This window comes from Periplaneta americana, chromosome 15 (genome assembly GCF_040183065.1).
Source record: "Periplaneta americana isolate PAMFEO1 chromosome 15, P.americana_PAMFEO1_priV1, whole genome shotgun sequence".
Lineage (NCBI taxonomy): Eukaryota > Metazoa > Arthropoda > Insecta > Blattodea > Blattidae > Periplaneta > Periplaneta americana.
The window spans coordinates 84,742,846-84,766,522 of record NC_091131.1 but is presented as its reverse complement, the minus strand read 5'-3'; the positions used below and the strand labels follow the sequence as shown (position 1 = coordinate 84,766,522).

Sequence of the window (23,677 nt, the reverse complement as noted above, 5' to 3'; positions counted from 1 at the left end):
ATTTTATTTTTATTTTTCCGTGTAATCTGAGATTGAACTTGTTTCAGTGTCTAGAAGGAGACAATTTTCCTGTAATTTCCTCTGAACAAGACTATACCATATCAATGCTCTAACCTCCAGTCAATCGAATATTGATTTTTTTGACGTCCATTCTCTCTCTTATAACATAATTCTTCACTTCTCAATTTGGGATACCTATATAAATTTTGCCATAATCCAACTATTTCCACTGCGTTTATACAATTCTTCTTTCTCCTCCATAAGTTAAAATACTTGCATGATTACTCGTAGACAATTTAATTTTATGCAAACTTTATTTATAACAAAGTTTTAGCTATAAAATAATGGCAGACTAAATGAGAGAGATTATGTGAGATATTGTGCTCTTTTTCTTTTGTCTTGCAGACTCCTTCACACACAGGCTGCCTTTTGTCAATTCGAAGGGGCAGAAATCACTTACAGACTTGCATTAGACGTTGTGGATAGGCTACATGCAGCAAATGAAGAAACAAATCTTGCCGGACTTTTTGCAGAGTTCTCTGTTTTACACTTCAGTAGAAGTGAATATGATGAGGTATGTAATACATATTACTGTATTTATCTATCATACTACGTTGTTTAACTGAATCTCCATTTAAAATTCACTAAATTCTGTCAAATGAAGAGAAAGAAGTTAATGTTAAATTTAGCTGAGAAAATTGAAGGGAGTAAACAGTGATGGTTCGTTATCCTTAAACTGTTTTCATTGGACTGTTATACCTAAGCTGCTACAAAATTTTTGAGATAAATAAATAACTGACATTCACAGCATTGCTTTTAGATATTCCGACTTTTCGAAGTACTCTGCTTGGACTCTGTACATTGCTGTATCTTCTTGAACCAATTCTGGTAATACTGTATCCAAGCTATACGTTCTTTCTGAACTGCACGTAACTCTTCTTTAGAGGCCAAATTTATTTCTTTAGAAAAGGAAAACAGGAGACCTTCAGAGTTTGTTCTTACAATAGTAAAAACAGGAAAGTCACATGGTGCCTTGATAGAGGCTGTATGTTAGATGTGTCAATTTTACTGGCATGTTGTGAAATGCAGCAATTGCATTTGTATTGTGGGCAGAAGTATTGTCATGATGTAAAAGAAAAAGCTTCTCAATCCATACCTTGGATGACTTCCATACATCTTATTCAGCATCATAGAAAGACACACTTTAGTATACCACTTTGCATTAACAGTTTTGTTGTAATCACAGCGATGCCCACATGATTATCTTTTAAGAAAGTGGCCTTAATTTTCTTCCCCATATTTCACCATCTATTGATCTAAACCTGGAAATTCATCATGAGGAAAGATTCGGACTGATGAATGGTGCTTAGTGTCAATATCCATCCGGTAGGTTCAATGAATTGTTGAAACATTACACACACATGCACACACACACACACACACACACACACACAAAACACACACATGCACACGCACACAAGATAATACAAATTACTATACAGACTGTCTAACCATGGACACAACTAACATACACCTCCGCTCGTGCATTCTGTCCATATTTTGAATCGCAGAGAGTTCTCTCTCACTCTCAATCATGCCCGCTTGCCATAGCTGGTCATGTTCAGCTCAAGAGCAGAATAAGTCTATGCGTTCGAATTTCACAATTTTATTTCTCATTAATAACAAAAAAGCGACATAAGCAACTATTACCACGTTGTTTATCATACAAAAATTAGCTTGTACAATATTTTTATTAAAATAGACGAGGCCCAATTGGTACGGTTCCCTTGTAAGAAATCAAAGAGAATTGGAAAATAGGATGTGACATAGGTATCAATGCAGCTCTGCACACCTTAAAAATTGGTGGCGTAGGATATAAAACCGAAATATTTGAGGTTAGGTTTAAGACTTCCACTGTACATGGAACAAAAATGGAAAAAATCGTATTGTTCTGAGTAAAACCATACATCTGGCGACCCTAGGCACAGGGGAACTGGAGCTCCCAGAGAAAACTAGTGTGTTACCTGGACCATGAGCTTGCTCAACAAGTTATAAATCGGGGAATACGAAATTTCTTAAAATGAGTTTTTGATGAGGCTGATTTACACTTAGTTGAAGTACATATCTAATACAGTTTTGAAAATTTAATTTCGAATGTCTTATGAATTTAAAAAAATGCAAAAATTGATTTTTTCATAAATTTATAGGATCATGAATTATGACAAGTTTCATAAAAATGTAAATAAGTTAGGCATCTCCAAAGTCTACTGTATGCATTTAAACATATTTTTCAGGAGAAAGAAAAAGCATTATGACTTTTAATTCCCTTTATTTTCAAAGTTACTTTCAGTATAATTTCAATCAGTGTATGAAAAATGATTAAATTTTAGTGAACATAGCTTTGAAAGTCAAGGGAATTAAAAGTTATGTTCCCCCCCCCCCCCCCTCCTGAAAATCTGTGTAAATGCACATAGCGAATTTTGGAGATGCAGCAATGATATAATGTGATTAATTATTATGTTTTGATACACAATGATCCTTACGCACTTTTTAGATATTTAGGTCCTATTCAAACTTAGATGTAAATATAATTGTGAAACTTAACTTTAAAATTAGAACATGTGAAATGAGAAACGTATACGTAATTAATAATAAGTTCTGTTGGTCCTTGAATAGTATTTTTGAATAATGGATATGGGCTGCTGTTTGCTCCCAGATATTCCTTTTCAAAACTAATCCTTTGTAAGAGTTTTTTTTTTCTTTTTGCTGTGTAAACAACTATTTTCTAAGATGAGCAAAGTAACCAATTGGAACCAATTTTATTCTGTAATGTGATTTTCTATTTTCTCATTCAAAATTGAATCTTTGTCATTTGTTCTTTTTGTTGTGTAGACAACTGTTTTCTGAAAAAGGATAATCAATCTTTCATCAAACAGAGTCATCTTCGTTATATTTTGACTTCTTATATTCGATTGAATTGACTCAATTTTTTATTTTGACAAATTTACATGTAAAATCTTGGAGCTACCAAATATCTAATTTAACTAAGTAATGGTTGTGTCTAGTGAACATACAGTGTATGGTCGCATTTATTAGAGTAGTTTCTACTTTTTGTGTCAACTTTGTTTGTCTAAATGTTCTTTATGAATAAAATTTTACAGTGGCATAAATAATGTGAAGAAAATTCTTTCTGAATAGTTTAATGTTGGTCAAGCAACAAACAAAGTTCCCTTCTTCCCTTTTCTTCCTCTTATCCTCTTTCCATCGCTCCTTCCTCTCTTCCTCTTTCCCTTTTCCTCCTCACTTCCAACTCTCAAGTAAATTAAATTAAGCATTTTCTTGATCTGAAGGTGGGTGTTTCCCTGCTCTTTGTTCCATTGTTTTAGCTGACACAACTAATTATTATTTACAATTACAGGCATACAGGTGGAGTGTAGAAGCACTGAAACAAGTAAAACCAGGTCTTCCCTCCCGTGTGACTATAGATGTATTACGTCAAGTGGCCAAATCATGTGTTGTGAAACGAGAATTTAAAAGAGCTGGTCTTCTAGCCAGACAAGCTGTGTACCTAACTAAAGATGTCTTTGACAAAGATCATCCAAAATACTCCGACTCTCTGCTGGATTTCGGTTTTTTCCTTCTGAATTTTGATTCCATTAGGCAGAGTGTTGGTGTGTATGAGGTAAGTTAACATTTCGTCTGTCATTTGTTGAACCTTAACTTACCAGTATGCCATATTTTCCAGTCTTATAAGACGCACTTTATTACCTTAAAAATTTCTCAAGAATGGATTGTGTTTTACATATTGAAATCCGAAATCTCAAATAGAATTTTGGTCAGCAGAAATGTGCTATCTGTGTTCTGTAATTACTGTGTATTACAAAATGTACTAAGATTATTTTTTCCCAAAAAAATTATGCCCATACGCCTTTTAGGCCAGCAAATACAGTAATTTCTTCTGTTCTGCGAAATCTTTGTTTGGTTTCTTTTTCACTTTCATAATTTTCTTTATTGCAGATAGTATTCTTGCTAATTAGCTATGCTAGATGATTACAAAACACATTAGAGTCAATAATTTCGTGCAATGTGCCTACTGTCAACATCTGTATCATAGTCCTCTTTAATTCGTTATTTAACGACACTGTATCTACTGCATAATTATCTAGTGTAGATTGAATTGATGATTGTGAGACAGTCCAAGGATTCGTCAAGGGATTACCTGACATTTGCCTCGGAGTTGGAAAAAACTTGAGAAAATCCCATCCAGGCAGTCAGCCCAAGTGGGATTTGAACCATGCTCTAGCGCAACAAATCGAAATAATTGTTATTTTCTTTGATACAGTTGATTATCTCAGCATCGAAATTAGCTCTTTTGCAGTGATTATCTGGCTTAAGGAGAGGAAGTTTTTAAGCAAGCAAATTGAAACATTTGTGAACTGTTGAACAAGGAACTTGCAGTTCCCTGCTACATAACCTGGCTAATTGACTTACATGGACTCCTAGGAATTACTCATGCACCCAATCCACATTCATTTCAGTCACGTGCTTTTTAGGGTGTTTCCCAGTTCGTGAAGCCAAACTTCCCGTCTCTTTTAAGTTTTGTACCACTGATAATGAATTTGACCGTCTGAGGTTCCACATTTCATTTTGTGCATGCTGCTGAACACAAGCTCGACTGATGCAAAATCTGTTATCATGCTGTTTCTGTACTTGCGTGACTAGGTGACTCAACAGCACTATAATGGTCTTGAAAGTGTGACAAAAGTAATCTAGGAGATATTTTCTGCCGACTGAGCTTTACCATGAGAAAATACAATGAATTCTTCTCGCATTATAAAACTGTTATTTATGTATACCTCTAACCTGGACATAGGGTATTCAGACTTACAACAAATTAACATTATGAACTAATTTATTAATAATATTAAGCTCATTGATTGCAGACTGCATTGGACATTCGCAAAGCAATATTTGGCAAATTCAACCTTCATGTTGCCGTGGCCCATGAAGACCTAGCCTATGCTCTCTATGTATATGAGTACAGCTCAGGAAGGTTTCTTAAGGCTCGGTAAGTTGCAAATTATTGTATATTGTGCAAAACTGGTCTATAATTTAATCAGGATTGCTTTTACTTATGTATATGTTATATGGTAGTTGGTTTCTATTGCTGAACACTTGATAATAATCAAGGAGAGATCTCGTGCGGAAACACGTTTTTATGTGAAATTATACTAAGAGGGTTTGAAGATCAGACCATCGTCATTTTTTCCAAAAAAAAAAAAAAAAAAAAATTAAACATTGTTATTAGATTTCACAACTTGCTGTTGCTTGCTGCTTGTTTGCAGTAAGTTAGCATGGCTTAAGGTAACAATAGACTAATATGTAAGAATCTCTACACTTTCATTTCATCATCATAAGCATCATGAATAGAACCTTCAATCCGTTATGTCTCCATATTATAAAAGCTGCTTATGCCAATGTTTTCGTGGTCTTCAATATTTCTCTTTCCTTGCGGCTTATACTTGTAAGCTATAAGTGGATCAGCTTTCTTGCATTCTTCCTAAATGTAGACACCGATTTGTTCTGTACTCATCTATCCTATCTAATATATTTGAAATGTTTAATTCTTCGTATATCAGTTTGTTTGTTTTATGGTCCCAAAGACAGTAGCCTGCCAAAGGTCTATGTAATTCCATCTCTGCTGCTTGAATTCTTTGTCTCTGTGAAGCTGTCAAAATCCAACTTTCTGACCCATATAAAAATATAAGTAACGTAAAAGTTTTATATAATTTTAAAATAATGTGTTTTTTTAACTTTTTTTTTAAAGTTGTTCTTTTGACTGTACCAATTAATTGTAATAATTTGGTAAATTTTGATTCTACATCATTTGAAGGTAAATATGATATATTACAGCTGAGATTGGTTAAGTGATAATCACAGTCGAAAATGAAGTAAAAAAGCAAAATAAAACTGGAAATACAGAGTTTTGAACCAGGGGCTTCCTCGAGTAGGACAATTTCCATCACTTATTTCATTGGATGTGTCTAGATTGAATTTTTTCTCATTTGTGCAGACAGCAACTAACAAAATTCCATCAAAGTCTCGATTGGCTAGTAGATCAGCTTTCCATTCAGGTACTTAGGTTTGAATCCCAACAAGTTCATCTCATTTATAAGTTCTTGATTTGAATTCTTTTCGTAGTGAGCATGCAGAGAAGGCCATAATCATAATGGAGAAGCTGCTGCCAGAAGAACATCTTATGCTAGCTTCAGTGAAGAGAGTCAAGGCTCTAATTCTAGAAGAAATAGCACTGGACACAATGATCAACAATTCAGGTACCACCTGTTACTTTCATCAGTTGTATTATACTAATCTGGACAATTATCTTCTATAATTAATTTGTATTAACGTATTTTACTGAATTATTTTAACATAAAATGTTATGTGCTTGACATTGAAAATGACTGAAGACCATCTTCAAACCTGTGTTGTTCTGCCTGCTAGATTCATAATAGAAAAATAAATACTGGAGAGCAAACTGCCAAGGGGTGAGCTTTAGACAACAACAACGTTCGAGAAATCTGGTCACATTTTCTGTTAATACAATGACGTCATTAACACATGCAGAAGTATTTCACTTTATGACAAATGTTATGTGCAAAGAAAAGAATAATATGACATAACTCTGCAATAAATTGAACGATTAATATGGAACAAATTCTGGGTATATTATCATAATAAATGCGCAAAATGCAAAATATAGCTACTAGCAACAGGCATCTATAATGAACATCGATCAAAATACCCCTCATTTCTCACGAAAAACAAAAACTGAATAGACTACAGTGAACTATAGTGGACTTTATGTTGTCAGCAAACAGCTGGATACATTAAGGAGATTGATTGAATCTTTATAAGCCTTTGTCTATTTTGTCTTTTTTTTATTTATATTGCTTTTGTATCTTCACGTTCTATTTCTTCTTCTTTTTTTATATTGTTATTATTATTATTATTATTATTATTATTATTATTATTATTATTATTATTATTATTATTATTATTTTGTTTCTTGTCCGATATATTCGATATAAGAATCGTAAATTGTTCTAAATCTTATGCACATGCTTTTATTGTTGCAGGGATGCACGTTTTGTTATCAAAGGCTGAAGATCTCCATATGTCTGCACTAAAATTGGCCATGGCGACCTTTGGGGAGAAGAATGTTCAGACAGCAAAACATTTTGGTAACTTGGGACGCCTTTATCAAAGTATGAAGAAGTTTCAGGTAGGATCTTAATTCAAGTTGTGGAGATTTCTTATGTTTTCAATACTGTATAAGATTTATTGTATTTCAGGTGCACAGTCTATTACATTTCTGAATGAGACCTTCTCTCCAGTTTTACAGCCAGCTTCTTTCCATGCATATAGAATCATAGGTTGGTTTACTGGCGAATGTAATTTATTGTAAATGTCAGTGTGGAATGCTCAAATTCCAATGGAAAGATGCTGGTGATAGCGAATGTGCTAACTTTGCAATTGTAACTTGTTTCTATTGCTCACTTTGCTACGGTTTTAATTATTTTATTGACATTCCCCATCTGCACAATTACAAATATAGTATATGGTATGTAATTTCCTCATTATGCATTCATTTTTGCGTCTATTAAAAACATTTCCGCAATTGCGTTTCTCTTCGAAACAAAGCAAAAGTCTCATTGAATTTTTTAACTTTAAATGGGATTTGATAGACATTATTATTTTCAGATAAGTCACTTGTAATACATTAATTCATAAATTGATTTATTGGTCCGTCAAATTTGAATATTTCAAAACATTGAATTATATCATCTTGATTAAAAGTATATAATGAGACTAGTACTTTTGCGTTATGGTATCTTCAGGTCTTCCATTAACATGGTCTTGAATACATTAAATAATCATGGTGCAGAATATGGAAAACGTGTAATCAACATTACAAAAATGTACACTGGATGATGCATATCATATTAATACTTATAGATTATGTGTTAAAATTCATAAAACATCTGGTTAAAAATAGGAAAACACTTATCCAATTCTAAGTGCGCTGCAATTCTGTCAAAAACATTATATAGGTGCATAACATTACCACATCATATTATATTTTAATCTTCACAAGAGAACTGAATCCTGACGTTCTTCCAACTGAGCCATGGAGGCACAAGTAAAGAAGCATAATAATATGCGGAAAAATTGGCCCAGTCTCCCCCTCCAAGATATTTTGATGATTTGTGGAAGCTCGTCCGGGACATGTCCACTCAACTGCAAAATGTGATCGAGATTGGAGGAAGATGGACTAAATATTAAATTGTGGCTTTTGGTTTGGTTTTTTTAGCTTTTAATTTTTTTAATTTTCTAAGGCAGACGCCAGTATGCTTGTTTTGTTTATGCCATGGAAGATATTTTTGCTGAGTATAAATTGTTTCTTTCTTTCTTTCTTTCAATTTGCAGCCATAATGTTATAATAAATAATGATAAAGTCATGGCATAATGCATTCATGAACCAGATGTTAGTTAGGCGTACTAAAACAGACATAAAAGAGACAGCAGCAATTATAATTTCTCTCTATCTTAAAAACAAAAAAAAAAACATAAAACACACGACCTCACGAATACCAACCCATAACACTACCGTTATACTACGACTGTAACACGTGGAATACTTCAATTATAACTATATATAGCAGGCATTGTGGTCCAACAACATGTAACATTGCCTGTCTCTGAATTGTAGCAGAAATACCCGAAGGGAACTTAATATATAGAGAGCAGCTGCTTTTTCTTTTGACAGCTGTACATCAGTAAGTTATTGTAAAAGTGTCGAATTTTTCTGTTCTCTCTTGTTTTATTTATACTGGCTTCTCCATTTTATTTCTTTATTTCCAACAATTTTTGTATTCACTACTCGTACATTAAAGTCAGCAGTAATGGCTTTGAAGTCAATTTTACTTTATCTGTCTACATTTGTAACTTCGTGGAAATGATTGTTATTCTTTCCTCTTTCAGGAAAGTATCAAATGATAATTATATCCAAATATGGAATGTTAAGACATTTAGGTTACAATATCACATATGAAATTTATCTATATCATTTTCAGGAAGCAGAAACTATGCACCTGAAAGCTATTGCCATAAAGGAGGAGCTGCTTGGTGCAGAAGACTACGAAGTTGGGTTGTCTATTGGCCACCTTGCCAGCCTGTACAACTACCACATGAAGAAACATAAGAAAGCTGAGCAGCTGTATCTGCGGTCCATAGCTATTAGTAAGTTCATTCTCTCCTCCTCCTCCTCCTCCTCTACTACTACTATTGGGCTACATTACTTCTGATCTGCTACTATTATTACTGCTGCAAAAACTACTATTCTATTTTCGAAATGTGTATGTGCACTTGGCTGCTAAAGTATTTCGTTTAACTTAACCGAGACTCTGTAATACGGAATGTTGAGTTTCATGGTTAGGTTTAACATAATCTTTAGATTAACCATATTTATAAAACTGGGCCTTAAAGTTAGTGTGTGAAAAAAGATCATTTCACATACTGATCATTATTAGTTCTTCTTCTGGCCCTAATCTTTTATTCTGTGTGTGTGTGTATCCATTGCCTACCCACTTCACTTGCGTGATTCGGGTTCCGCATATTGCAGATAGATGGCAAAACTGTGACCCATTTTCTAGTTGTATACCACTTCGGCGGGTCACACTGTACATGATGTGTATCTGTGGAGAGTTATGTCGTGTACTAGGGTGAGTGTATGTGTAAGTGCTCATGTAAGTGTAGTGTCTGGAATGATGATGAAGATGAGGAAGGGAGAAGGAGAAACCCAGTGCCGGCACGTAACCTACTCCTGTCAAATAGTACCAAGGGGGCCGCCAGGCTTAACGTCACCATCTGATGGACGAATCACTATCAACAGTGACATATGCCTTCTCTTCATATGCACTGCAGAGAGATTTGGGATTTAATCCAGGCTTACAAAAGAACTTTTCACATCACTTATAGACCCTCCTTGAAAGTTTAAAAGGAAAAGACCTGCAAAAAAATACAAATGTGAAGAACTTCAGTAACCTTTTCACTTATCACCAGCACACAAATTATGCTACAACAGAGATAGAGTGGCGTAATTTATAGGTCACAATTTATGTTTTAAATTAGTTGTCATTACATCAACCTTGTATTATTTTAAAATTCCTTTGCTATATTATATTCTGTGCATTTAAGACTTCTTGATATAAGTTTATCCTGTTCTCTTGTTTCAGGCCTAAAATTGTTCGGAGAGAGTTATTCTGGTCTGGAATATGATTACCGAGGACTAGTCCACGTATACCACGAACTAGAAGATGTGGAGAAAGTAGCAGAGTACACGTACATCTTGAATAATTGGAAACTTCATAGAGATCTGCATGCACAGAGAGAGGACCCGCCAATCGACCAAGAAGAGGCACCCTGGGCTATAGAAGATATTGCACGACAGTTCTTCAATGGTGACTGAAGTGATTATATGCCTCAAGAGAACGATAATGAAGAATTCCTTACATTGGAATCCATTTGCATTTATCTGTGGTACCTTGAAAAGCTAGTGGAAAGAAAAGTTGTGACCTATTGTTGGTGTTAATAGTGCTAGGAAACAGGAAGATGCCACAACATGCTTTTTAACAAGTTCTTTTTTTGCACAACAGGTCTCGAATTAATTTAAATAATCGTGAAAGAAATATTTTTTAAATAATCGTAACTTGAATTTATATCAAATGTATATGAAAAAAGCAGCTGATAGGATCTGTCTGGCCTTGACATGTGACTATCATGCTTTACTACTGTATCCTCTGCGTTCCAGTACACACAGCAAGGCCAGAGCTTGCCATTCTGGTACACCAATTTAACAGTACATCTCTTGTGTGATATTGTTCAGTTTTCAAAGAGCAGAATGCGTTTGAGTTTCAGGACGTCTATTTTATTATGATATATTTTATTATGATCAGGATTTGCTATCATAAGTTGTTCCATTCCATGATTAAAATTTTGTATTAGATGACCAGGAACGAAATTTTCAGAAAATAATGGTAGTAGAGTATAATGTAGGATTTGTTTAGGGGAAAACATTACTAAGCTTACTATATTTTTTGTCTTTAAACTTTAAGTCATAATGAGAAGGAAATTATTTTAAATATGTTCAGCATATCGAAGTCTTGATGGCAGCTTTTGGTTTTGCCTCAGATCCTGATTGAGTGTTTTATTATGTACTGTCTTTTGTAGGTTTGTGCCAGTGTAAGTATTCCAATGTAGAGATCGTGAATGTTGCATCAAGGGATGATATAATTGTTACTGCGTTCAATATGAATTAAAATTAACTTTATAACAAAACATCTTAAACATAAGATTTTCACCCTATGGTGAACAGTTCATTAAGTTTCATTTGTAAGTTTCAAATCACGTCTGAACTTGAGTGTTTATGTACATAATTTATGTTTGCTTCGGTGTATTTTTTGTGAATGTGGATATTGTATCATTTCATCTGGACAGTTATTTTAATTTGGAATTATGTTTTTAATTACATCTTAGTGTAAAAATTTAGCATTTAAACGTTGTGAAACATGGTATCATAACTTGATAATTAAGTTTATTTTGAAAAGTAATCTCCTAATTTTTAAAAATGATAGTGTCCTTAAAAGAAGAAATGGTGTATTCTAAAAGGATGATACAATCTCCTCAAAAAGTAATGTTTTATGAAAGGATGATATTGTTTTCTTAAGCAAAGATTATGTTTTCTAAAGGGTTGATAATTATTTCTTCAAAAGAAAAAAATATCTACTAGAAGAGGTATACAGTTTCTTCAGAAGAAAGGAAATGTTTTACAAAAATATGATAGTTTCCTCAAAAGAGAAATGGATATTATCTCTAAAGTTACGCAGTTTCTTTAAGAAAAATAGGAAATATTTTCCAAATAGGTGATAAAGCTTCTTCAGAAGAAAAGAGGGATGTTTTCTAAAATGTGATATAGTTCTCTTAAAATAAAAATAAATGCTTTCGGAAAAGATGGCACAGTATTGCTGGACAAAATGAATACTTTCGTGAAAAGAAAAAGAAATGTTCTTTGAAGAGTGGTGTAAAGGTATCTACTGTTTTTAGGGTATAAGTCTGTAGACAGTTTTTATCTCGGTGAATAATACAACATTTTGTAATTTAAATTGAAATAAATTCTGTTATGATTACATGTTTTGAATTTTTTATATTATTAAGAGATTGTATTAATTTTACCAGAGATTTTAACTGTCATTTCGTTGTAAGATTTAATAGCAAAAACCAAAAAAATTCTGTCAGAACGAAGTGCCATGGAGTAATGTTGTGTACCAAATAAGAGTAACATGAATTTTATATGCACAATAATTTTAACTGAAGAATGCTAGTTCAAATGTGTTATTTACGTGTTGCAGCTTAATAGCTCAAGATGCACTGAGTGTTGATGTAGACATTTCAAAGTAGGAAGAGTTGTGTGATACAGGGTGCAATATTTTCAAAATGAATACCGAATGTCACAACACAAGTTTTCATATTTCGTGTGCACTTAGCTATCCATTCAAAGTTACAAATTCTAAATTTCCAATAATTGGCTTATAATAATCGTTTGTAGGTTTAATTGCCCATTGATAGACTTCGAGATTGTTGGTCTTTCAATGCAGAGATAAGTAGGAGAGGTAAATTTATCTTAGAAAATTACTAAATAAGGAAGGGCTGTAACCTGGAATGGATATTGTAGTGAACCACTTAATACACATTTTGTTCGTAATTTTGTTGATGTACAAAAGTTGATGCAGCCATATTTTTATGTTGTTGAAATTGAATGTTTTCACAGTTAATGAATTGGCTGTTTCATTGGTTACAGATATTAGAATTCTTTTTATAGTCAAAATAGGGTATATTATTCTTTCAAGAAAATGGATAGAGTATCATATGGAAAAAAGTAGTCGAAAGTGGCAATTTTTTTTTGTTTGTTGATGTTATAAAATTACTAAACACTTATCTAGATTGTTTTCACGTAACTGCAGTTGTTAACTGTTCTCCAAATCATTTTTTAAAGTTTAATTAAATGCTTTCAAAGAGACAAATTACCACAATGAAATTCACAATGCAGTAAAATCCCTTGTAACTGGCACCCAATTAACGAGCATTACCAAAACAACGACATTTTTGGCTGGGCTTAAAAAAAAAGTTTAAATCTGCTGCATTGCCATATTAGTGTTAATGTTGCCATATTAGAAAGTTCGCACGAGCTTTCATGTTAGTGTATTATTTGCATTGTGTGATGTGTTTTAATAAAGAAAATCCACACAGATTTATGTTACCGGTATTTATAATAAAGTGACTGAGAAATAATCTTCACATGGCCGTAGTTTCAACAGTTGGCATCGTAAAATACGAACAGGTATTTTTTTTTTTATTAGTTGTTCAATTATCCGGCAAAATCTCATATCCAGAACTAGCCTGTTTCCTTTGGTGCCAGTTAAAATGGATTGTACTGTACTGTGACAATTTTTATCAGTATTCTCTATTTTGTATTAGCATTTTTCAATTCTTTGTTTGTATTTGTATTGTTTTTTTCTGCAAGTTTACCTGATCTTCAATAGTATTGGAGTTACATTTAATACTTTAAATTATAATCAGGACTTACCATAGCAGATTCTAGTCGGATTAGATATTACATTTTTCAGTAAATTTAGCATTTGAGATAATTTACATCATTCTCCAGATTTTCTTTTTGAAAATTGTAATGTACTGATAGAAACATTACGTCCTAAATCACTGAACTGAATTGGTTTCTGTAAGAAAAGAATTCAGAAGCCTAACACAAGATTTGTTCATTAGCTCCAAAAAATATTACATTTGTTTGTGTGTCATATGTACAGTATGTTATTAAATACGTGAATTTTGTTATTTTGATCTATCATGAATAATTTTGTCCAGTGTGATGTAAATTGTATTATCATTACAGTTTTGAACATATGTTTATATACATAATTAACATATTGGATTGAATCAAAGACAACAATCAGTTGCAGCAAATAAATTCCGAATGTGAGATAATAGAATGAAATTAAGGTAACTTACCTATATTGGACCTTAAATGAATCTGTATTTGTTAAATGATGCCAGTCACAATTTTTGTGAAATTCATTTCTTCGTATTTTGATAGTATTTATAATTAAACTTATTGTTTGGTGTTAAAATGACGTGATTTTATGTATCCATAATGGATTTACAGAGAAGTAAAGTACTTGAATTTTGTTTAAACAACAGTTTTTTTTAACTTTCCTACAAATTCGGTTTTCATGACTAACACTATTTCAATTAATCATTAAAAATTACAGATAAGTCATCATGAAAATAAAATGTTTATAAATGAAAATTGTATATATATCAGTGGAATAATTCCCTTGATTGCAGGTTTTCTCCATATGGTGGTTCTCATTCAGTCATGTTTATTTAGATACCGAATTTGTTATTTAAAAGGTGTAATTAAAATAATTTGTCCATAATTATAAAGATGTTTTATAATTAAAACAAGTGAGGAAAATGAAGTAGGTGTATTTGGTTTTAAATACTCAGCCACTGGTGTAGCTCAGTTGACTGAGCATTTGCCTGCCGATCTGAAGTTGTGCTTGGGCATGGGTTCGATTCCCACTTGGGCTGATTATCTGGTTGGGTTTTTTTCGAGGTTTTCCCCAACCGTAAGGTGAATGTCAAGTAATCTATGACGAATCCTCGGTGTCATTTTGCCAAATACCATCTCGCTATCATCAATCCCATTGACGCTAAATAACCTAATATGTTGATATAGTGTCATTAATAACCAAGTAAAAAAAAAGTTTTAAATACGCATGTTGTTATGTGATGGTTGAAAGTTTATCGTAATTTCTTCTTGCAGGGCTTAAATTGTTCCTACAGGTTTGATGAATGATTTGTGATAAGGAGCTACATAAGTCTAATTTACATTTCAGTGTACCCATTTCCACTTACCGAGAATAGTGCTGTGTTGTGTGGTAGTTAACGTAGATCGCTTGTCCAGATGTCCACAAACCAAGTAAATGCAGATATAGAAAAATATTTTCAAAGCTGTGCTAAATATTCCTAGTCATCCTTGATAATTTAGTGTCCTACTATAGGATCTGAAATTCATGGATTCTAACCCATCTGATGGTGATGGTATTTTTAAGAAGCAATAAAACTTATTAGCATGGTTTCAAAAGTCTGAAGGCTAGTGTCATAAATTTATAGCATATTAAGCAACACTGTTCCTGAATGATAGGATCCCAATCAGTAAACTGTTTCTCATTTCATTAGTCCCCTGATTTGCAGAAAAATTTATTTGTGGGTCATTGTCTTGATTGTGACTGCAAAATAGCATTATGAGAGACCGGAGGCTTCTGACAAAGCGGGAAATAAAGTAGAAAATATGAGGATGAAAATAATAGCGATGTAGGTGCAATTAGTTGGAATGTAATTAGAACAGGGCCTCAAAATAAAAAAGTGCAAGTTACTAATACATCCTCTTGATACCATGAGATGTTCGGTAAATCTAACCTACATTTAGAATCTCCTTTCAAAGTAACCAGTAAAAAATAATTTTCACAGTGGTTTAGTTGAAAAGTAATTTTTCGTATTCTGTACTTACATTAAGGCTGGATTTTAAATGAAAGGCCATGAGGAGGAATCAATTTACTTGTTTTGTGGAAAGTAATAGGGTAAAGTTGCGTAATTCCGTGATATGGTTTTTTTACTGAATGTCGCGGGATTGAGGAAGTTGACTGATGTCTCAAAACTAGGTGAAAGATGTACTCTTTCGAGAAAGATGTCTGGTGGTATGGTCGAATGGCAAAGCTTTGATTGTCATTCAGTTTTAAAAAAGTATCACGGGATTAGGGGTATCACGGAGATAGGCAATACCCTACTAGTTTGGTTTGAAATCACTTACATTATTTTATTATTTTTATTGTACATTTTTCATACTCACATGCCCATGCATCCTGTCAAAAATGTGATGGAAACAAAACCTTTATCATTTTTATGTTATATTTTGAATATACGTACATAGTTAGCGTTGCAGGTCTGTAGTTTACCCTACTTCTCTCTGGACTCGAAGTATGCAGGTTCAAATCCAATGGATTTTTTTATACTTCCATTAAATGGGGAAATAAAGTGGTTTGTCCTATACTGCATAGAATTACTGCATGTAAAAAAAATCCCTTTATTTGTGAATAAAGGAAAATTCATTTTTATATGCCCCACTTTGTGTCATTCTTGACTGTAACAGTCGTCTCCATGATAAAACGATTGTGGTGGCCTCTTGTAGGAATGAGTTGGAACATGTTAATTGACCCGCAATCTTCTATGAGTAACATAGTACGTGTTGCACATATTGAGTATCACTTAATCTGGGACTAGTCGTGAAGAGCAATTAACTGTTGTCAAGTGGCATAGGAAACCAACAACGTAATTAGGTACATAATCGTCAGTTTTATCATTTTTATGTAGAATTTTTCACAGTAAAGTCTGATTAAATCTTTATTGTGTTACAAAGCATTGAAATTGTAACCTGAAGTTAAGTTGTTATTGTAATGATATCGGTGAAAACATTGCAAAATAATGTATAACATTGTTTTGTGTTTCACCAGAGTAAAGTCAATATAGTTTATTTTTGCATCATTCATAATATAGAAATATTATTTTGCCACATTATCATCATCCTTCATGGATTAGGCAGCTTTGTCTGTAGCACTCTATAACTTCTGTCCATTGTTTTCTTGGTCGTCCAATTTGTTTCCTGGCATTTGGTTTGTCGTTCATTAGTCGATGGGAAAGCCTAATCAGTTGCATTCTATATGTGTGGGATAAACAATAATTTCTATATTGCTTTATTCTGTCGCTTATCTAAAATGTTTATAATTCTTCTCTGATATCTGCATTCCTTTTATGATCTATTCTTTCTATCCAGAAATGTTTCTTGGTAATCTCATTTCATTTGTTTCAAGTCTAGTTTTGTCTTTTTCATTTAAAATTCAAATTTCGCTGCCATGCAGCAACTTTGAACAGACATAATTTTGTGGAATTTTAGACTAGTATTCTTAGTAGCCTTATTTTTTAAATGTCTGCATATCGTGCCATTAATAAAATTGTATTTTATGTTTTTTTTTTCGTTTGGTCAAGATTAGCCATATACTGTAAGACATAATAGTACATCTTGAATATTTAAGCTTGTTTATTTGATCTGTAGTATCATTCTCAATTACAGTCTTGGATCACATGTTGTATTTATCCCAAAATGTCATCAGTTTACTTTTGTTTGTAGATATGGACATGCTGTATTATTTTGATTCTATTTAGTTTGTATATTTATTCCTGTAATTTGTTTTCAGAGTTGCAAATAATTACTTGATCATCAATTGAATACACCCCCAGAATAAGTGTTTAAGTACAGAGGAGAAACCATGCAACATATACCCTTATTCCGGGGGGGATATTCAATTAGTGTCATTACATATTCCCTTTGATTAAAATTACATGAATGAAAGTTTTTTTTTGCATCTATTCTCTAGTAATTTCTCCAATATATATATATATTACATAAGAGTGGCAGCATACTGCAGCCTGTCGAACTTCTAATTTTTTCTATTTTATTTGAATTTTCCTTATGTACCTTTATCAATATAATAACTAATAACCTGTACAAATGAGCCTGGTGAAAGTTTCAGGGAATAAGATTGTGGTCTTGAGCCAACCCAAAAATTCTAAAAGACCTTGTTTGGTACATTATTAGTAATGAAGATTTTCTTGTAATCTGTAAGTGGAAATGGAAACTGTTCAAATGAATTCTTATGTAATCTCATGGATTGTAATTGGGTGACAATCTTGATCTTACCTAAAAATTCGAAGAGAACTTCTTCCATTATAAAAAGAAAAGATTTCCTTGAAATAAGTAAATAGAAATAAAAACTGTTCAAAATAATTTTTATATCATCTCTTGGGTAATATTTTGGAATTAGTTTTCTGTTTATTACAGACCAATTTTTTTTTTTTAAGTGGCACTGAATTTTAATCTATGAAGAATGTTTTCACATATGCATTTTTGCATTATTATAATTTCTTAGCAAGTCAATGACAGTATGTCTGCCAAATAGGTCTACTATGAATACAGTTTTAACATGACAAAATATGAATTCTGAAATTCAAAATTTCGCCTGGGTACGATGTCTTAGAAAGATGAAGTATTTAAGTTAAATAATATGAATGAATGAAGATTATCAATGTTTTGTTACTTGTGAGTATCAAAGCATGTGTTTTGCATTTAAAATACCCATAAGAAATATGATTTAAAAGAATGTATAATTATTTGAAAGGTTTCATTTAAAAAATACATATGACTGTGTGTTGTTAGAAAACACTTTAGTAGCAAAATTACTTTCAGAAGCCACATTTTAATTTGATACATTGATATCTGAAACCAATAAATGTGAATGTTCGTGCAGGAAATACTCTAATGATTTTTTAATGAAGAACATGATTAAAAACAACATTCTCACTCCATATTGTGCATTAAGAACTTCTGAATGCTATGTTTTCAAATTATGAAGCTTTAAGTGATGTTAAAATAACCATCACCTGATGTCATTCATTATTTACAGTAGCTTACAGATTAAGAATGCTATGTTAGAACATAATTGTTACCATTAATTTGGAAGTGGTCTACTGATTCATTCTATAAAAATTCTTTCGAATTAGCTCTGAAATTAATTAGATACGAAACCTTAGAATTTTATGATGTGGAACCATTCACAATGGAATGAAAGGTACATTTATTTTGTAAAAAGAAATGAATAACAATTCAGAATATAAAGTTGATACCATGAGAGAAAGTATATTTTGTTCTCTAGATATACTTTAAGTTGATTACGCATGTTCTAAGAGTATATTTGTAAGATGCATTGTAATAACAAAGTTTCTTTTACAGGAATTGAAGACCTTGGTGCAAAAACCAGTGAAGTCCAATTTTCTTCAAAATTGACGTTTAGTATGCACTGCATATATAAATATATTATGCTGCACATTTTTGTGCAAGAATCCATCAAATCTGACTTTTAGTAACATCTCTACAGTTGAAGACTCGACTGTTTCACTGATTTGCGTCAAAAGCAGACATCTTCCTGCTAGATAGAAGGTAGGTCAGTATTCTTTCCCTACAGTTCTATATTTCAATCCCAATTTTAACTACAGCTTTTGTCACTTAAGATCAGATACTAGTAGTGCGTTTGCCTGGTGATTCAGAGTTGCACTCGGGCACTGGTTGGATTCCTGCTTGGGCTGATTACCTGGTTGGGTTTTTCCGAGGTTTTTCTCAACCGTAAGGCAAATGTCAAGTAATCTGTGGCGAAACCTTGGCCTCATCTCGCTATCACCAGTTTCATCAATGCTAAATACCCAGTAGTTGATACGGCATTATTAAATAACGAAGTTAAAAAAAAAACTATTATAAACTTACTCTTATTGGCTGCACTAAACACTTTAAGCTTTAAAATATAGTACGATAGTAATTATTTGAAAATATATAATACATATGCATTGATTAACCCCTCAATAGGAACTCACTTGAGACTGAAATAAGTGTCGTAGATTTGTTTTCAAACAAGAAATAAATGAAATTCAAACATGACAAAGAAACCTGTTGTATTTTCGGGACAAAAAACAAGCCCATTTAAAAAGAGAATCTGTGGACGGAAGAGAACTAACAAGAATATCGGTAACCACATAAAAACCCTACTAATTTTCTAAATTATCGTATAAAAATCAATTTGAAATTAATGCACATTCAATTTTTTTTTCTCTCCTATAAAATTTTCATTTCTGGACTTGACTGGTTTTTGCACCGACGTCTTCAATTGCTGGAAGACAAACTGTTGTCATTATTTGGATTCCTGCGCTGATACTCATCGAAGGTGTCCATTTCATAGAAACAAAGTAATTTAAAACAAATGCAGTAAGAATGGTTTACAAATAAGTAGTCTGTCTTAATTAACAAATAAAATGACGTTTGAGACTTTTAATTTCTCTCATAATAGAGGACTATTTCTTTAAATGTAATATAAGTGCAAGCAGTAAATAATTTCTATTGTATCTTCTTTATAATTATTCTGTTTATTAAGTTCATTTAATATTTCAAATAGTGGAAATCGTCTGTGTTTCAGACATATAGTTGACATGCACTTGTCTCTCCATAGGAATACTGTATGAATGTTCATCTTATGCTCATTGTACAGAAAGTCGTTATTATTTTATGCTTATTACTTTTTTATTATAAAAATGAAAGGAGTGTATTTTATGTTGCAAAAATCGATCTCGGAATTTTTACAAATATACTTTACTTACTGTATTTGAAATAGCTGATACTGAAAAAAGTGTTATCCATCTGCCAACTTATATGCAATTTTTTTATTCCTAAATTTTGTTTCAGATTCAGTAAAAATTAATTTCCCTGGGAAGGGTGCATAAGAAAGATTAGGAGTTGTGTCACAAAAAATCAGTTTAAAACAAAAATTAATTAAAATAATCGGTAACAAATGAACTTTATTACTACTATTCACATTTGCAGTATAACTTTTTTAGAATATAGTTATGAAGTGTGTTTATATACTGCATTACACTTTTGTGACTGTAGTTTAATACTTCTTATGATAGCTTTTATTTAGACACTGATGTCCCTTCATTGCATTGTTTATAATTTCTGTAGCTATGTATTACCATAACGAATTAATGTAAGAATAGTATGAGATACACTATGAAGTTAATGCAGTAGCAGCTTTTATTTATAAAGGAGTTTAAACACCACCAGTTCAGTGCTGTTACCATTACCATACATGTCATTTTTATTATTAGAAATACTGTGTAGTTATTCAATTCATATAGGTATATATATCCTTGTTTTGTAGAAGACATTATGCATTTATTTAGTGCAAATTTCTACAATGCAAACGAAATTTTAGAGACTGTAAACAACTAGAAGGCGAAGAATGTTATCATTTAGACTGTATATTACAAAGACTTCACATTTTTCCTCCGACATAGTAAACCAGTCAGTTTCTTCTTCTTCTTCTTCTTATTTTTTTTATGGCTCTCCACCAAGTTACTTATGGTTATCTTGATTACTTTAACTATTATCCCTTCTGCCTTTTACTAAAGATTATTATTGTATTTGTCCTACAGAATATATCTGTTATGGTAACAATTAATATTGGAGGAGAAAAATCTGCTCCAGTGCCGGGGATCGAACCTGGGTCCTGGGTTCTACGTACCACGTGCTCTCACCATTAAGCTACGCCGAAGTCCAATCCACAGCACCGGATCAAACTCCATTCCTCCACTGTTTTTCCCTTTGTGGCCTAACTCCAAGTTGTGCATGTATGTTGACATTTTATTAAACCAACTGCCATTATACAAGGAGCGCACTCAGTTGAGTGACATGACGGCTGGGATTCCACAGTAATATGCACAGTTATCTGTACAGAAATATGCACTGTTGCTAGAAGAATTTACTAAAGATTATTATTTTATTGGTCCTACAGAATATATTTGTTATGGTAACAATTAATATTGGAGAAGCTCAATGTTGAGAGCGCTCAGGTTCGATCCCTGGTGCTGGAGCGGATTTTTCTCCTCCAATATTAATTGTTACCATAACAGATATATTCTGTAGGACCAGTAAAATAATAATATTTAGTAAATTCTTCTAGCAACAGTGCATATTTCTATACAGATTACTGTGGAATCCCAGCCATCATGTCACTCAACTGAGTACACTCCTTCTATAATGGCAGTTGACTTAATAAAATGTCAACATACATGCACAACTTGGAGTCAGGTCACAAAGGGAAAAACACTGGAGGAGTGGAGTTCAATCCGGTGCTGTGGATTGGACTTCGGCGTAGCTCAATGGTGAGAGTGCTTGGTACGTAGAACCAAGGACCCGGGTTCGATCTTCTGTGCCGGAACGGATTTTTCTTCTCCAATATTAATTGTAAACCTTCTGCCTTTCTTGAGGGTACATCTTACCTACTGCCTTGTGTCCACCCTCGTATTATTCTATTTGTTTTCTACTTTGTATGTCAGATGACTGCAAATCTCTCAAGAAATCACTTGCATTTGTCTGTAAAGCAGGAAACTTCATGAACCAGAAATAGATGACGTTTGCTGTATACCTAAATAAGGTACTTAACTGTTCATGATAAATATTGGAACTGACTATGTGATTTCAGGATAACCAACAGTTTTAGGTGAAGTTTTTTAGTATTTATATTGGAATGCTTCTTTTAGGAACCTTTGCTTGAAAGTCTGTATTTGTTAAATTAATTATTATAATAATTACCACCTTTTTGGCACTGGTAATTTAATATGATGAACTCTATTTTTTGTGCTAGTGGAAAGATGAAGTTGGTGTGCACAAATGAAAACAGTTTTGCAGTTCATAAATTGTGTTCAAGATTGACTGTATACTGACCCTAGCACATACATTGCGTCTACAAAGTTCCTGTGGGCTTTAGAATTGTACTGTTTTTGAATTGGATTAACTGGATATACGTGAATCATTAATAGAACTCTCAGAATTGTTGCTTTCTTAGTACACCTTATTGCATGCACTCACATTTGATGAAATGAAAAATATCTGTAATTCAAGCTAGGGCCACATTTTGGTGTACAGTACTCATGGGCTGAAGAACAGTAGGAGCTCTCCTCCCCTTGCTTTTATATGTCAAGTAAAAAATGTATTGATTAATATATTCTATGATATATATCTCAGACCAAGTAAATACGGAAAAATTAATCCAGTATCATAAACTCCCTGTGGAAAATGATCCAATATTTGGTACTTTAGTATGTATTCTATAGTGACGTAAATGGAGAAGTAAATACTTAATGTAGAGAAATACTGGAAGGAAACTTGGTACTGGTATTATCAATTTGTTTTCCTTTTTAAAGCCAGTGTTCAGTTCTTATTACTTAATTTCTTACATTAGATTATTTCGTCTTCAGTATTCCTTTCTCAATTTAACTGCAGAAGAAGCCTTATTTAATGTAATAACGTTTATGTGAAAGGAAATTGAACAAGTTGCATTAGATACTAAAATTAATATGCAGATAATATACAATTACAATTATATTTAATATTATTTTCGGAAACAAAACATAAAAACAATCCTTTAAGTCATAGTATGTATCGTGACAACCTTCGTAGTGATAGTTAGTGATGATAGCTTGCATAATAAAAATTGAAAAGTTCTATTTTTATCTTAATTTTCTATTCTTGTGCCCCATGTTTCATGTGTTCGTGAGCTCTATTCCTGCAAGTACATAGTCCAGGGATGCCAGAAATGAGACACTGAATGTGCAGTGCATGTGTGCAGGACCGCCAGTCTGTGCAGATTGCGTCATTTACACGTTGCTCTTACCAGTTCTTGCTGGAGGGGTGTACAAGAATCTATTCTGCGCTTCTAGTGTTAGATTAAATTGACTTTGGACATTATAAACACACTTAGCAGAAGGAGAAAAAAACAGTTATTGTCAGTGTTTATATTTGACAATTGTAACACAAGAAACATTA

At 32.7% G+C, this 23,677-nt stretch overlaps 1 protein-coding gene across 1 annotated transcript in view; it reads left to right on the top strand.

The window, feature by feature from the left end:
• The window catches only part of Pat1 (Protein interacting with APP tail-1), a 31,567-nt gene extending 18,392 nt beyond the window's left edge, over nucleotides 1–13,175 (top strand). The window contains exons 5-11 of the mRNA XM_069847746.1: nucleotides 406–574; nucleotides 3,419–3,682; nucleotides 4,944–5,068; nucleotides 6,202–6,335; nucleotides 7,140–7,285; nucleotides 9,138–9,303; nucleotides 10,299–13,175. Coding sequence (XP_069703847.1) covers nucleotides 406–574; nucleotides 3,419–3,682; nucleotides 4,944–5,068; nucleotides 6,202–6,335; nucleotides 7,140–7,285; nucleotides 9,138–9,303; nucleotides 10,299–10,531 — 1,237 coding nt within the window. The 3' untranslated portion in view covers nucleotides 10,532–13,175. The remainder of the gene's footprint in view (nucleotides 1–405; nucleotides 575–3,418; nucleotides 3,683–4,943; nucleotides 5,069–6,201; nucleotides 6,336–7,139; nucleotides 7,286–9,137; nucleotides 9,304–10,298) is intronic.
• The last annotated feature ends 10,502 nt before the right edge of the window (nucleotides 13,176–23,677 follow it).